At 30.8% G+C, this 18,263-nt stretch overlaps 2 protein-coding genes across 3 annotated transcripts in view; both read left to right on the top strand.

Annotated features, from left to right (window-relative positions):
• Positions 1–18,263, top strand: part of LOC143254190 (uncharacterized) — a gene marked incomplete in the record, with an annotated part of 711,062 nt that overhangs the window by 561,302 nt on the left and 131,497 nt on the right.
• The window catches only part of LOC143254201 (uncharacterized), a 35,713-nt gene continuing 22,452 nt past the window's right edge, over positions 5,003–18,263 (top strand). Inside the window, exons 1-3 of one of the 2 annotated variants that reach the window (XM_076508999.1) lie at positions 5,201–5,292; positions 5,981–6,432; positions 7,325–7,583. In XM_076508999.1, the coding sequence (XP_076365114.1) occupies positions 5,275–5,292; positions 5,981–6,343 (381 nt within the window). In that variant the 5' untranslated portion in view covers positions 5,201–5,274 and the 3' untranslated portion in view covers positions 6,344–6,432; positions 7,325–7,583. Of the gene's footprint in view, positions 5,293–5,980; positions 6,433–7,324; positions 7,584–18,263 lie in introns of those variants that run through there. The other variant, XM_076509000.1, reaches the window with a different exon arrangement.

Genomic DNA, 18,263 nt, shown 5'->3' with positions numbered 1-18,263 from the left:
AAAATCATGTTTAAAAATATCGAACAAACCGAAGAAAATTTGAACTTGTTTATGATTCCATTTGAGTATTTCAATATTTTTATTTTCGGAAAACAAAGTGAATGCAGTTATAAAAAAGTGAAAATGTTTGTTTGTTCGTTTGTGTTTGGAATTTCGCACAAAGCTACTCGAAGGCTATCTGTGCTAGCCGTCCCTAATTTAGCAGTGTAAGACTAGAGGGAAGGCAGCTGGTCAACACCACCCAACACCAACTCTTGGGCTATTCTTTTACAAAACAATAGCGGAATTGACCATAATGTTATAACGCTCACACGTGCTGAAAAGGTGAACATGTTCGATAGCCGTGTTTGGGATCCGAGACAAGCACATTATGTAATAGTCGAACGCTACCTTTCTATCAGGTCACGTCATGTCTACGTGTTTAATAAAATATTTATTGTTTGTACTTCACGTTGTCTTGTTTTTTAATAATTTAAATAAAAGTAGATCAGCCTGGCATGGCCATGTGGTTAGGGCGCTCAACGTGTAATCTGAGAGTCGAGGGTTTGAATCCCGTCACACCAAACATACTCTCTCTTTCGACCCTGGGGTCGTTATAACGTGATGGTTAATCCCACTATGCGTTGGTATAAGAGTAGCCCAAGTGGTAATGACTAGCTGCCTTCCCTCTTGTCTTATACTTCTAAATTAGAGACGGCTAGCGCAGATAGCCCTTGTGTAGCTTTGCGCGAAATTCAAAACAAACCAAACCTTGCACATTACACTAACATAGATACGTTGATATAAATACAGCTATATAATTCCTCACAAAATTTATTATATACATGACTTATGAACTTTAATTAAGCCACTTTAAGCGTCTTTCATATCAATCACAGGTTGCATTAAGTAAATTTTTATATATAAAGTAAGGTATTTTTTACATTCTTTTAGCAATAGATTTTAACTGAAACATATCTTCATACCATACTTCAAAAGAACAAAATTGTCTAAGCAATACAAGTTGAAGAGAGTTTTATTATAAAGGTCAAGAAACTGGTGAATGTGAGGCATACAAAACTATCTAGTACCGTGATTTGGTTTGAATTTTCGCGCAAAGCTAGTCGAGAGTTATCTGAGCCGTTCTTAATTTCGCAGTGTAAAATAGGCAGAAAACAGCTAGTCATCACCACTCACCGCCAACTCTGGATTGTATCCTTTGCTGCAAGTGTCATTACAGAAGTTCATGTGTAATACATATAAATCTATTCACTATTTGTAGGTTTCATATATTGTAAGTACGGAAGTAACTTCCTATCAATTTCATCTAACATTTTTTGTAATATATTTCGACGTATAAAGTATGAACTAACTTTCTGTCTTCAGCTACATATATAATACTTGTACTATCGTAGATAACTCAGTCTTACAATTTCCAACGGTAAATAATAATTTTTGTTAGTTATTCTGAATTCTATGTTTGAAAACTAACATTTCAGGTTTTGTTCAATGAAGTTCAGACTGTCTGATATTGGTACGTTTCAAAATTTTCTAATGTTTACTTAGACTAAGAGAATTTCTGGTCATCTAATTGAAGAGACAGGTTTAATTAGTTCAATACAGTGACATGTTAAGTTAACCATTTATATTTATACCTGTCTTTGTTGTTCGATTTTCTTGTTTAATTGACGTAAATCGTTTGTATTTACTTATGCGAACAAAAATTTGAAAGCATTTTCACCTGCGTCTATTTAACCACGTTTTCATGGAATCCGATCGGAAATCGTGATGCTAACTTTAATATACTTTAATTCTAATAACAAATTTTCAAATGTCAACAAGATATCGTCTAAATAAGGTGTCATAGTTCTTAGTTCCTCCTTGTATCATCCTTACTGGACATCAGATTGCTATTACCTGATTTGTCATATGAAATGACGTAATATTTTCCGAACCACCGTCATCGAAATTATCACGACAACTTACATCAAAAATTTGTCAAACAATATTACTTCTTCTTGTAATCAAACTATCAATCGAACATACTGTAAAAATTCGAAAATTATTCACATATCTCACGATAATATAAGATTTTCTTCTTCAATAAAAATCATACGCGTCTTATTTCTCATTGGTAAAATACGTTCTTTGCCGCCATGTTTCCACTCATCAAAAGGATAATGAAGGATAGTAAAGCGACAGATATTTCTACAACTAAAACATATAAAGAGAAATGTCCGATAACCTCTCAGACACACATATATATATATACAAAATATTCATTATTGTTTATCCACGTCCTACATTGTTAACTTAAGTCTAATTACAGCTTCGACTACTACTTAATATATCGTTAAAAGCTTCTAGCACACCAATTGTTTCATCAATAGAGCTAACATTAACTCTGTTAATGTCATTTGTGGGTCTATGTACAACTACTTGGAAACAAAATTTCACTCGTTTTTAGTAGGGGTAAGGATTACTTCTGGTTGAGTTGGTACACGACCACGTGATCTAAGGTTATAATCATGGGTAACAGTATCATCTTACGTCGTCATAGATGTTCTTGATACACAGACCCTGTTACTTGTCCTCGATACTAATGTGGTATTAGCGTCTTCTAACTCTTAATTTTCTGTCTAGACTTTACTTATCTCTTCATCGTTATAAGATAAATCTAATTTATTCGAATAATAAGATTGGAATTTAATATTTTCTTTTTTGTCAGTTGTCTGGTTTTCATCAATCATATATTCCTAAAGATAGGGTTTCCTTTCTTCAGTTTCTTTAATCCAGTAACATGTACCAACTGTTTTCTTTTTTTACACATTTTTTTTCTCAAAATAGATCGAACTTGTTTGTTTAAGTGCTCTGAAAGTGTCTTTCCACAGTTTTACTTATTTCTTGGTGTTTCCTCTCTTAACGATAAGGGTATATAACAACATTTTATATATTAATTTTATTTCATTAGTTTCGCCTTTTTATCTGTTTCTTTCTTTCTATCTTGAGCATGCATGTTGTATTAAATGTTTGTTAATTATCTCAAAGGCTAACTGCAGCCTCTGTAAAAGCTCAGTCTTGTAATGATAATCTTCTGCATGATAAAATATTTTTATGGTCATTATCTCTTGCTTTGGCAGCAGTACATCTCTACCATATAATAGAAAAAACGGACTTTCGAGAGTAGACTCATTTTCAGCCCTTCTGTAATAAATGAACCAGCTCTTCCCAAGTTTTATTATCTTTCTCACAGTATTGAGAGATTATATCTAGCAAAGTTCTGTTGAATATTTCTAGTAATACCGTAGCAGCTGGATGGAAAGCAGTTGTTTCAGTTTTCTGGACACTTAACAATTGATCAATGTAATTTTCTAACGTAGAAACGAAGTTACCATCTCTACCCATCAGAAAGTATTGGGTTACACCGTGTCTCGCTGTTATGTTATTTGCAAATGCTTCAGCAATCGTTTACGTTTTTTGATCAGGCAGCAAGTTATTTATTAACTCATCTTTATTTTGTTCACTAATCTCCTAATCTAAATCACAAATTATTGGGCTACACACTCACGTTAAATCAACAGATCAATTTTAATATTCAATTGGAATTAAGCAGGATTGGTGACAGTCGAAGCTTTTTTTGATAATACAGTTATTTTGTAAGATACCAAGGTATCTTGCCATTATTTTTATTTTAAGAAATTAAAATAGTGGCGGTAAGACTGATTAAATTCACTGTTGGTGCTTTACCATCATCTACAGTCAGAAATCTTTATTAGATGGGATTTTATCATAATCTTGAATCAAAATTTCATTTGTCGACAGGCACATACACAAAAAAGTTTTTTTTTTAAACTGTTTGAGTTACACCAGATATCACAATATTCCAGTTAATATTTGATAGGACATACTTATTTATCAAATGAAATCATGGTTTCAAAACAATTAAAAAAATAAAACTTAAGTTTATAGATTTCTCCTTTTTTGTCAATTCCAGTCCCAACATACAATATTTCTATTGACATATTCTCGTCGTTTCCTTTTCAATAATGAACTAAAACAGTGTTGTAGAACACTGTCTTTGGCTTTACTTTACGTTAACACTTCCATATTTCCTGCATGGCTACAGATTACCTGCGATAAAGGAAAACAGTGTACCATATTATTGTAGAATTTAATGAGATTCATCAAAACTGTTAAAGGTCAAACAGTATTTCTGTATTCACTAGCTTTTGATCTAATGACACAGAAAGGATCAAAATTTAATAAGAAATCTATCGATTCATTCGATATAACATAACCTATATTACAGGCATTATAATTAATAAAGATAGTGTAACTATCCTTAAAAGAAGAATAGAACATTCGATACGAAGCACGTACCAATTACTCGTAAACAAGCTGATAAAGTAAAGTAAATATTCACATGGATTTTAGATCCGTTTACAGCTTTTTATTGAAACACCAATGAAACTTATTTAATGAGAACATGAGTTGTTAATCACACACACTATACCAACTGTGAAACAATTGTTATTGAATAAGTATCTGACAATAAAAATTAGCGTTCGGAAAGTTTATTTATATTCAGTTGTGTTTGTGTGTTTTTGTTATTGCAAAGCTACATCGGTCTGTTGAGGTCCCCATACGTTCAGTTGTCTGTATTATGAAAATAGAACACTAAAACATTAAGAAATAATTATTGGACGCTCCGTATAACGTATAATTTAAGTAAAATGTTAAATTTTCACCTAACTAACGTTAAATAAACTTATTTAAAAAGTTTCACATAACATAACGTAATTGTACCTAACCTAAACTCGTTTAGAGTGTGACAAACAAATAAATAATAATAATGTATAACATTAAAAGAAACAAATTAAAGTTTTTAATAATTCAGATTGAAACGAAGAGAAACAAATAACTCTGTATTTTACTTTTGGAAAAAAGTAATATAAACCCCATAAGGCTAATTCAACATAATACCGTACTTTGAAAGTACATCAGTCTCAGAAAGAAAACTGAAAACATTTCTTTAAAGTTTGTCACGTTGATTTGTGATTTAAATTCGCTTGTCAATGCATCTGGAGAAGAAGCCAATTATAAAGTATGACTTTGTATAATTTGAAATCAGGAATTAGTAATCTGGGTTATAACAGTTTCGTAACTCAGAGCTGTGGCCTTCACAATGATTGTGTATTTACAATACGCTATAAAAGTTCGTAAATTTGAAGAACACTATTACATAACGAACTGACTTAGAGCCGATATCAAGGTCTTTTTGCTTATTGCACTCGAATGAAGATGAGGCTAGTGGTAAGTGTTTTACAGCTTATTCTGTAAGTTACTTATCGGTTAAACTCTATTACAGCTCACCGGAGACAAATAGTAGTATTTGGTGCATTGTATTATTCCACTATAAGAAGTGGCAAAATAATATGAGATAAATAGACCAAAATTAATTTCTGTTCATTAGAGTCCTGATCTCATTACATTGTCAGTGAAATATAAATTGATAACATAATTCTTAGAAAGGTATTCTATTTCAGTGTAACAGAATTCCCAGTAAAATAATACTGTGACAAACGCTCTCATCATATAAAACAATAAACAAGAAAATTATGTTGAATTTACGATCAAGCTCCTCGCGCGGAATCTGTCACAACACCAGTAAAATAATCTTTATGTTGACTACATTCATTAAATTAATAAGTCATTTCTATTACAGTTATTAATACAAATTAGGCTAAACGATTTGGACTAAACATGAATAATGCCATTTATTTTATACATAGTCTGTTCTATGTTTGAACATTTCGTAATAAAATATTAAAACTTTATGGAGAAAAGTTATAGGATAAGCTAATTTACATCGTACTAGTTTGTGTAACTGTTTCTCTCTGTGAAATAACTATGGGTCTACAGAATTTCCTCACAGAAGAAGCAAGTAGTTTGTTTTTTTAATGGTCATAGTTTCATAAAAAAATATTTATTTTTTTTACAGAATTTCATTCTACTTTTGATGATTATGGTCCACACTATAGGAAGTTACGCTAAAAACGGAAGTGACAAAATAAACCGAAACATCCGCAATGATTATGGTGGTTACAGAGATATACGGAGAAGTAGTAGAGCTCTTGGCAGACGTGGGAATAAAAGTGGTTTTGATAAGGAAAAAGGTTTCAGAATATATAATGGTAATGGAAGATACGAGAATAATATGTTTAGAAGAGACCCAGACGTAGGCTTGGTTTTTGACAGTGACCCTAACTTAAGAGATAGGTTAAGAAGAGGAACACGAACAACAAGACAAGCATCTTCCACAGGAAGAAGAGTACTCGAAAGGGGAAGAAGATTGAATAGTTAGCTAAGAATGAATGACAGTCTACATTTGGTCGCATAAAATCGTATTGGTGGAGGGTAATTGGTAACAAGTCACTTAACTTCATTGTTCATGTAAGTATAAATAAGTAAGAATATCAACATTTAAATACAGAAATGTTTCAAAGTTTAACTTTTCAAATAATAAAGTTAATCAATTTATCCACTAGGCCATACCTCTCGACTCATATATCTGAAGATTGCTTATTGAAATCCTTATCGTATTAAACATACTTGTTCTCTCATGGGCAAAAGAGTAGTTTCAATATTCGTGACTTAGTTTATGTCTTTTTTATCAATGTGAACATTATCTTACATGATATAAGAATGTTTAGTCTGGTCTTTTAATAACTTTCACACCACATCGTCACTGCTTTGTTACCGTTTGTAAGAAGCTGCATTGTTAACTTTACTGTTTTTAAAATTGTTGAATATTTAAAGAGTTTTCAATTTCTCAGTGTTAATATAAGTAATAAGTTTTCTAAGTAATATGTAATGTCTGAGAGCTTAAATTTTATACACATTAGAAAAACGTATTGGTATGAAATGAGAAATATTAGAGCACCAGTACACGTTGTTTATTTAATATAAAGCTATACAGTGGTGTATGTGAACTTTGTTTATCGCATAGAACCTACATCCGATATTAGCGATTTAAGTCACTAAAGTTTTGATAAGTCGTTGGGAGAAGAGAAAGGACTGTTATTGTTGTACATGATAAGTAATCTCCAGTTTTATTAAATGGTAAGAATGGAACATTTTAACATCTACTTTACAATTAGCTGTAATAGGAAGTAGGAGGAGATTCATAAATAGCGTCTGTGATATATTATTTGTTACACAAAATCCCACTGGTATATATATATATATTTATATGTTATAATAAAATAACTTACAACAACATCGACAGCTTTGTCCTTTTAATTCAACTTATATTAAACTGGATATATGTTTTTCCTTTTTACAGCTTCTTAGAATCTGGATTATCGCCGATAGAAATGATGTTGTGAAATCTTTCCTTTGTTCAATCAACAACCCGTAGGTTATATAATGAAAGACAAATATATTGAAATTACTGTAAACTGATTTTTGATATAAATAAATTTTGTATTGAAATTTAGTTTGATTTTTACGTAAGAGAAAATAAAGAACAATAAAGTAAATAAAGTAAGAAATAATTTATAAAGTGTATTTTATAGTTAAAATAAAACTTTTGTTAATCTGTTTGTCTGTGTGTTTCTTCTTTACCAGGAACACGTTTCGATACAGAATCAAATGCTTAGTTAGGCTAGTTTATTATCAGTATATTTTGAAAAGATTATTTGAATAAAGAAATTAATCAATGGGTTTATTAAAGAAAAACCTCACGTGTAGTTTTATAATATTTAGACTCGTTTATTGATTCTACAGCATTGTTAGTTTCAACTTATAAACTGAATAAAGTTTGATACATGTAAAGATAATGCTAAGTTTATTATGAATAGTGTTTACCAGAAATGTAATATTTTTCACATCTTTTATGGGAACTAACAGATATGTAAGAGAAAATGATATACACTTTTAAGTACCAGTGTGAAACACATCTTAAATATTTTTGTACCAACAGATGGCAGCATCATTTATAAATAAATGTTTTTATAATTTAGAATAACTTGTTCTTAATATTTATCAAAAGGATTCATAAACATTTTTCAAGAAATGTTACATCGATATTCACTTTACAGTGACAACCAAATTTCACCTTCGTCACTAAAATTAATAAATCTCAGGATAAAACATTTGACCGTGGAGTAAAAATATTTCTTCATGTCCACTTGAAGACGAAAGGCGGAAGACTTTTGAAACGTCTTCCTCCGCACTTGCCAGCAGTTGAAGTCCATTCTACGAAGTTCATCATATTTTATAGTTTCCTTCATATCCATATTTGTGTTAAATCAATCTGATACAAGTTCAAACACTGGGAAACATACACGGGTGATGAGAAAATATACACAAGAATTTTTTTCGTGAAATACTAAGAAACGAAAGATCTTGTTTTTTTTCAATTTTCTCATAATCTAATTCATTTAAAAATATGTGGATTAAATACTTCTTTAGAATAAACTTTCTGAAACAAAATTTAATAAATTTTATAATGACCATGTTCATAAAACAGAGGAGTTATACAAAAAATATGGGAAACAAAATACATTTAAGTTGTTTGATAACTATTCATACAACTAAACTAGTTATAGTTTCAATTTACAGTTGAACAATAATAAGTTGGTAAACAACGATGCGTGAATATAGGGAATTTATCTATTGGGTAAACTTGTATCATGTCCCATCCCGGGGAAAAAAAATCACTCCATTATATGTTTTATGTAATCGTTCAAGTTCCTAAAACAAAGTTTTTCGTGATTCTTCGTATGTACGAAAAAATAAAATTAGGCGCACCTGGATCCTGAGACAAGATTATAAGAAGGTTCATGTTTCTAAGACAAAACGATTGTAATAATTTGGGTTATTCAAAAAAAAATCTAAAAAATTAAACTTATTAACTAGGTTGTGTGAAAATCATACGAAGAGCGAGCGGTTCTTCATATTTACTGACGAAAGACACAAAAATTAAAACTTGCCACAACAGAAATGTTGTTGGACGAAGTCGATAGTTCTCACTACACGTTGTTCCCTGCTGGTACAGCGGTACGTCTACGAACTAACCACGCTAAAATTGGGGATTCGATTCCACGCCAGAAGAGTATACTTGGGATATGTCTTCCACTGGTATCGAAACGTTCAGCATTCTGGAACATTATATAAAATATAACTGGGGATTAGGGAGTGAGATGGGTTGTTCCTCTGAGAAAAGGCTTAATATACTATACTTTGTATGTTTTCCTTTTGATAAGAAGTCGTTTTTGTATTATCATAAGAATATATGTCACAAAAATTTCAAACTCAACTTTTACAAGGAAGTGTAAGAATTCTGAATATGATTTATGTTTTGACGTCAAGTATCACAGCTTTATTTATTTCGGACATTGCTGTAATTTTATTAGAATATGCAGATATTGTTACTAAACCAACAGGCAAGTCTAATAAATTGTGCCATTAATGTTTTGAAATGAACAATTTGACAGTATAGTATAACATTCCGTGTTAGGCCTAACTAAGCCTGTTATATTTGACTGACCCTTCACATTTCACGAAATTAAAAGTAAAGGTTTTACACACACATATTGTTTTGAAGGAAATCGAAACTCAAGACAAGTTGTTTAGTTAGATATCATTTATCACACTAAGTTTTCTACTCAGCCCTTCGACTCTTAAATGGAAACGAGATAATGAAAACTTCGTGTCTAAAGTTACATCAATAAAGAATGTTTTAAATGTATTTGAAATTGTTTTTCTCATGAATCCAAACAGAAATTGGATCCTATTAGCCTCGGAATGGCCTTTAGGCAATGTTTCAGACTCATTTATACAAGATTCTTTTGAATATGATATGCATCTTGAAGAGTATATGTCTTGGAACGAATAAAAAAGTACTTCTTTTGCAACTGACGTTACAATTGACGTCAAAACACGAGATAAACAACATCCAATCATCTCATAGTTAAGTGGTTCTTATCAGCAAGTGTTCCATTTTTTTATACTGGTTTCTAACAACACTTAAACATAAATATCAATTGAATTGCTACATAATGATATAAACAACAAAGCTTAAAATTACTTAAATCGTTGTCTGGTAATCGAAATCGCTAAAAGCACGTTTATCCAGATCGAACAAAATCCCAAGAGAATTACAACTAGTTTATAATTCTATTTGAGTATTTTAATAATTTGTTTCTGAGAAACAAACTGAATGCACTAATAAAAAAGTGAAAAACAAGTAACAAAAATATGCCATAATTTACACATTGTTTACCACAAAACCCTAATGTCTTAAGTGTTCAGATTACGTTTTAATATGAAACATTTGTACGTTCTGATTTGTGAGGAATATTTCTATGGTGGGAAAATTACATAAAGTTTTATAAATGAAGAATTTAAGAAAGTTATTCAGAAGCAACAAGCGAGGGAGAAATGTAACTTATCTATAGATTTCCAATTTCTGAGACGTTGTTTCAGATAAAAAGTTGTTAAACCGGTAGTTCACTGATGTTTACCGAACCTCAACATTTTTCCACATAATATAACCAAAACTACCTGAAACATGTTATTAATATAATTATAAATTTATTAAAATGTAATTTTCCTTTGCACGAACTGATAATATAACACAATAATGATTATTTGGCTTGATGTCGGTCTTTGAAAGTACATCAGCCTCAAAAAAAATAATTAACAAATATTTTCTAAAATATTATAGGTCTGATTTATCTTCGTTTGATAGTTCATCTGGGTAAAAGCCAAATATAAGTTACGTTTTTTGTTATTAATTAAAAGCCAATAAATATGAATTTGAGTCATAGATGTTTTGTTCATCACAGGTATGGCCTTAAATATGATTGTGTCATATCACACCACTATAGAAATACGTACCTTGATATAATCAACTAACTAACAACCGATATCAACGTCTTTTATCTTATTGTTGTCTAATGAACACGAGGACAGTGGTAAGTGTTTTACAGCTTATTCTATCAGTTCATTATTGACCAAACTGCAAAATAACTCACCGAAGACAAATAGTTTTATATGTTGCATGGTATCTTTTCCTTATGAGAAGTGGCAGTCCTAAACGTAGAATAATGTGAGATAATTAAATTAAAATTAATTTCCTATGATAAGAGACCTGATCTCATTATAGAATAGTGTTAGTGAAATGTAAATTGATAACGTAATTCTTAAAAGGGTATTCAAATTTAGTATAACAGAATTCCCAGTGAAACATCACTGTGACAAATGTTCTCATCTTATGTGGTAATGAATAATTTTGTTTAATTTTAATTTAAACTAATCTATTTAAAAATAACTCTCAATAAAAGTTAAAAGCTTTAAGGGGAAAATGCTATGCGATAAATCAGTCAATATATTTGTGTGTTTGAGTATACGCCTGTCTGTGTAAAAAAAAACAACTTTTGACACACAAACTTTCCACAATGAGAGAGTAGATTATTTAAATTTGTCATAATTCGTGAGAAAGTTAAATTTTGATACATATTTTTATTACAGGTTTTCGTTTTGCTTTTGGTTACTCCTGTCTGCACTGTAGAAAGTTATGCTAAAAACGGAAATAACGATAGAAACCGGAACATCCAAGATGGTTGCGGTTATCACGGAAACAAAATGGGAGATATGAGCAGTAATGACAGACATGGGTGGAACGGTGATCCAGGTTTTCATAAAGTAATGGAAATATAGAAAAGAATAATAAAGGGTTTGGAAGAGACGCAACTGGAGGTTCAGAAGTGTTCAGACATTGGCGTGAGAGGTGGTGGAAATTACGACACCAGGTTGGGAAACGAAAGAGTATTGGATAGTGAATTAAGAAAGGTTGATGGTCAAAATGTGGGTGCAGGAAATCGTAATGGCAGAGGATAATTGGTAACAGCTAATTTAGGTGACTATAAATTATTGAGCATTTTAAACTTTAAATACAAAAATTTTGTGAAGTTTCACTTTTTGAAAGAATGTTAAAAATATTAACTTTCTGGTCGTGTCGATTGATCCGTAGCGTGAAGATCGTGGCTTCAAATATCCGTCACACGAAACATGCCCTCTTTTTTAGGTGTAGTGTAGTTATAATGGTAACGGTCAGTACTACTATTCGTTGGTAATATACTAGCCCAGAAGCTGTTTTTCACTGATAAATTAGAAACGGAAAGTGCAGATAGCCATAATTCAACCCTATGTGAAATTAAAAAGAAGAAAAAACTAATTGAGGAATACAAAATTGAAAGGAAGTAAAATGATTAAACAGTTTATAATTTTTATAGAAACTTACTGATTGACCAACATTTATCCCCAAGTGGCACAGCGGGAAGTCTGTGGACTCACATCACTGGAAATAGTGTTTTGGTTATCGTTGTGGACAGGCAGAGACAGCCCTCTGAGTAGCTTTGTGACCAATTTCATATATTTAATGCCTGACATTTAGAATTAAACCTTCCTAAAGGATTATGGTTGCAAATAAGACTGGAATATAACTTAATATATGTATCTAGGGAAGTAAAGTGTAAGTTCACAGATTTACAACAATATAATTTGGGATTTGCACAATCTAACATAAGAGATTCTCTACACACCCCTAGAAAATTATAACAACTAACCATAAGTACGTCAATATCTGTATATTACTAAATTGAAAGTTTACGGTCATGTTTTCCAGACTTCTAGTAGTAAACAGTGTGATTTGATTCTCCGCTTTGGTCAAGGTTGAGATAGTCCAGGATGTAGCTTTGTATCAAAAGAACAAAAACATCAATGAAACTGAATTTTGTAATTATATTTCATGTTCCATACTCTAGCATCTCATACATAATACAGTGAAGTTGCAACAAGATAAATTTGTAAGTTGAATTTGTCTTCGTATCCATGACGTAAGCTTTTGTAACAAGTTACATCAAACAAGTATGGTTTGTTATTGTTACATCTCTTGATGTTGGTAAGAAGGTATTTTGATATCAACAATGAATGAATATATCTATTTATGATCTGATTATTTTCAAATTCTCAAAAATTATCTGACCATCATTTTTATTTAAGAAAGTCTTAATTTCTCTCTTAAGAAGTTCAGTTTTTACAAACTTGCTTCGTTTTCTTATACTGATTGATATATTTTGAAAAAACAAACAAACTTCAATAACGAAATTAATTCAATTCGTTTATTAAAGAAAAACCACGTGTAGTTTTATGATATTTAGATACATTTGATGATGCCACGGTGTAATGGATTTCAGCTTCTAAACTGAACAAATTTTGGATACATGTAAAGACAGTGTCTAGTTTATGATGAACAGTTTTTACAAGAAACGTAATATGTTTGAAATCATTTATAAAAATTTATGGTATTATATGCTGAGAACATTTGTCACAGTGCTGTTTTACTGGGAATTATGCTACACTAAATTTGTATATTTTTTTGAACACTTTGTTATCAATTTTAATTTCACTAAATATCTCCCATAATGATACTTGGTATCTTATTATCAGAAATTAATTTTAGTCTAATTATCTGGCATTACTCTACATGGAGGACTGCCACTTCTATTACTGAAATGATACCATGCAACAAATATTTGTTTTAAGTGAGTTGTATTGCTGTTTAATCGATAATTAACTTGTTGAATAAACTGCAGAACCCTTACCACTGTCCTTATGTTCATTGAACTGCGATGTGGTAAAATACGTTGATATCAGCTGTTAGTTAGTTGGTTATGTTAAAAGTATTTTTCTACTATTCGTATTTACATAATGTGGTGATATGACATAATCACACTTAAGGCCATAGCTGTGAGTTACGAAACTGCTGTGATGAAACTTTCTACTCATTGGTTTTTAATCAAACAAACGTCGTACTCTATAATTAACTTTTCTTCAGATGTATTGGCAAACGAATATAAATCAACGTCATAAATTTTATAGCAATGTTTTTAATTTCTTTCTGATACTGATGTATTTTCAAAGTCCGACATCATGCCAAATAATCATAATGATGTTTATATCGTCAGTTCATACTAAAATAAATTACAGAGTTTTTGTTTCTCTTCATCAATATCTGAATTATTTGTTTTCTATTATATCATTTTATTATTATTTATTGATCTGTCATACTGAAACGTTCCTTTTGAGTTTAAATTAGGTACAGTTACGTTATGGTATGCGAAAGTTTCCTCCTTAGTTTAGGTTAAGCTACTTTAAGTGAAAAGTTTACAAATGAATATAAATAAATTTTCCGAACGCTTTATTGACAGGAACTTATTTTATAATATATTTTATTTAGTTGGTATAGCATGTATAATTAACAACTAATGTTCTAATTAAATACGATTTTTATGCACGTTAAAGTTTCAATTAAGAACTGTTTTAAGATTATATAAACAGATCTGAAATCATTACAAATGTTTAATATACTTTACTCTCTTGTTTTCAATTCATTTATACGTGCTTCGTAAAGTATGCTCTGTTGTTCTTTTAACGTTAGCTTCACTAATTTTACTGATTATAATGTCTTTAATATATTTAATTTATAATATATATAATGTATGTTGTATCAAATGGCTTACGTAAATAGTATTCCACAAACTATGTTTATTGTATATAAACCGGTATAAAAAGAAACACGTAGTCAGCAATAGATATCACATATGTATTGTGTAGTGTTAATACTATTATTATAAATTATTCTGCTTATTCAAAATTTCTAAAGAACTAAATAAAAAATATGAACGTAAACAATGTAACAAGTCTAACACAAATGTCTCATGTGAAGTATAAATGTGTTATAATGATAATTAAATTTTAATTTTATTCACTTTTTATAAGTATTATCAGCCTTATATCTTGGTTTGAAATAACAAAGATCTTGTGTGATATTTTCAATATTACGGCTTGTAATAAGTATAAATCTTAATAAATCAATTAGTTATATTAATTACTTTATTAATTATCAAATTCTGATCCCCATTGGTAAAAAAATATCATATATTGGAAATGGAATTTCCAAAAACGGAGAAATCTGTAAACTTAAGTTATGTGTTTTAGAATTTACGTAAACCATAATATAATTTCGAAAAGGAAAGTTGTCCTCCAAGAATATATCGCCATCTATTGAAAGTCACGCACTATAAAAGAAGATAAAGAAATTTTTTTCGCTATGTACCTGTCCAGAAATGAGATTTTAATTTAAGATGATGATAAAATCCCAGCTGATAATGATATCTGACTGTGGATGACTGTAAAGCATTAATAGTGACTTTTCATTCATCTTACGGCCAACGATTTGATTTATTAAAATGAAAATAGGTGGGTAGATGTCTTAGTGTATAATAGAAAAAACTTTTTTATGAAATCGTGCTCTGACTGCAGCCAGCCCTACTTTATAATCCATAAACTTACTTTGAGGTTTTTGATAATTAATTATTAAAATTGATCTGTTGATATCATGTGAGAGTGTGGCCCAATAATATCACTGCACATGGAGTTTTGAATAATGTTCCAAAGAGTTTTTGCAATATTACATAAGCCTGACATGTATGACATTTAAATGAGATATAAGTTATCCTTGTTTTCAAAACAGATTTTCCATCATCACTGATAACGAGAAAATTCACTTGTAGAGAAAAATATATTTTTTAAAACGGCTGGTTTGGGTAGAAACAAATTTTTATGTAGAGAAGCGAACAACATTTCGACTTTCTTCGGTAATCGTCAGATTCACAAAGAAAGAAAGAGGTAATTGACCGATAGCTGACCACATGTTTAAGGGGGGTTGTTTTACTGAGTGCAGAAATGTAAAAAGCGTGCTTAGATGTTTGAATACATATTTTTTGACAAACACCACACAAATATTATTTATAAAATATAATGTGACAACTCCACGACTTCTATATTGGAGAAACAAGTAGAATAATGAAAACCAGATTAAAAAAACACAAAAAGTCACCTTATCACGTTTTCGAACACTGAAAATCAAATAAACACAACATAACCGTAGAAAACACCTAAATACTAAATAATAAACAAACATAAACAAACGCAAAACCAAAGAATTCTTACTTATGCAACATCTCAAACCCAAAATAAACCAATACAAAGGAACACCTTTATACCTATATTCTTTGTGAACCTGACGATGACCGAAGAAGGTCGAAACATTGTTTGCTCCCCTACATAAAAATTTTTCTCAACCCACCCCACCCTTTTTTAAGTAAAGATTTTCCATGATTGAGATACGCAGATTTCGAAATTAATTTTTATTTTTCTATGACGTGGAAATTGTTTAAAAACAGGATGAAAACATACTCTTACTTAGGTCCAATTATTATTTCGTTTATCACGATGAACACTTTTATTATTATGTTTTTCAAGAGCAATGTAAAAAAACTGAAGAAACGAGAAGAAAATTGATGAGAAACGAATATGAATCATCATTCATCTTGATATCTTTATGTGAAATACTCGACTTTTATTCCTAAAACTACGTGTTGTGGTCTATCTTTTATTTATCAACCTAGTGTTAGGCTTAAATTGTGTGGTCATTGTTTCTTTATCCAATCTTTAATACGTACGTTGATGCCCCATTCACAGATAAAGCATGAGAGCTGGTTAGATTGGGCTACGTTTCATGCTTTGTTGTTTGACTATTTCAAAATATATGAAATTTTGCATATTCCGATTGTCAACCTTACAGCATAAAAAAACAACTTTTAAATATCCATAAAGTAGCCAATGATATTCTTTGTAATTGACCTTATTAAGAAGAAGTTCGAGATTTTCGTATGAACAAAATGAGCAGTAGGAACAGATACATATATGTTACTATTGTGTAACACCTTTCAGACTTCTTTTGGAGGAATCAGTGAACAATCACCTTTCACTCTGCTCATTTATTGCAGCTCCTAGTGGTATTAATTGTGCAATATTACTGCAATAAACCAGAGAACCACCATGCGAAAAAAGTATAAAATCTTTTTCATTATACCTGTACCAGTAATGTGATGTTCCTAAAAGGAAGTAAGCTCTTAACCTGAAACCTATAACCGGGAGTCACTGGAGAATCTTTTAAAAGGTTCAAATCTATCACCAAATCAATAATTTTATCTTGTGTGGAAAGATATGGTTTACCAAATGTTTCAGGTTGAAAATACACTTTATTATCATTTCTGATGACATCAAATTCAGAATCAGATATTACTGTATCAACAGTGTCTGTTGAAGTAAATGCAGCTACATCAGGTCTTATAACAAAATGAAGTTTAAATAAGAAATTTCCTTTTTATTCCGAGTATTGCAACCTTGCATGTTTTTGAGAAATCTTGTAATGTTTTGTCATTGTTTCCTTACAACAACTTTATTACAAATGTATTATAATATATTTGGGTCATTTACACGACCTGTTGCTGACATAACGACTAACAAATAATACTGAAAAGAAAAAAAAGTATAAAAGTGCACGCACAATCAGATACTATCCAGAAAGGGCCCAACATGGCCAGGTGGGTTCAGGTGCTCGACTCGTAACCTAAGGGTCGCGAGTTCGAATCCCTATCGCACCAAACATGCTCGCCATTTTATGCGTGAGGGCGTTATAATGTGACTGTGAATCTCACTATTCCTTTGTACATGAGTAGCCCAAGAGTTGGCGGTAGGTAGTGATGACTATCAGCTTTCTCTCTAGTCTTACACTGCTAAATTAGGGACGGTTAGCGCAGATAGCTTTCGAGTAGCTTTGCACGAAATTGAAAAACTCTTCAGAAATGACACATCAGGCGCCTGTTAACTGTTTATATACTAGCGGTGTGTTTCTCATGGGTACTATAATAATCGATGAGACTCTCGTTTTACAATTGGTCTAGAGATATCTACAAACTCTGGTTGTCAACATTTTATGAATAGCAAAATGTGACTTGAATTCAATCGAAATGTGTCACTTTGGTGAAAGTACATATGACACTTTTCTAGAAATTTGCACTTGATGGAGAAAAATGGTTATAATTTCTGGATTCAGTAAACAGGAATTACTGTATTACATAAGAACATTTTAATACAATAAAACCATTGCAGGTCTCTGTTGTTCAGTAATACTTAAGTAATGAAACTTATTATACTGCTATAACAATAAGTTATAGGAAAAATGCAGCATGAAAATATTTTGTTTCCTTGTAATTGAGCACAATACATGTTTACCCAATAAGTCAGTTCCTTACATCACGTTGTTTATCAACTTCTTATTAGTCAGTAATAAACTGAAAGTATAA

Source organism: Tachypleus tridentatus, chromosome 6 (assembly GCF_004210375.1).
Source record: "Tachypleus tridentatus isolate NWPU-2018 chromosome 6, ASM421037v1, whole genome shotgun sequence".
Taxonomy (NCBI): domain Eukaryota; kingdom Metazoa; phylum Arthropoda; class Merostomata; order Xiphosura; family Limulidae; genus Tachypleus; species Tachypleus tridentatus.
Note: the sequence above shows the minus strand (reverse complement) of the source record. Positions and strands in the feature narration are given on the sequence as shown.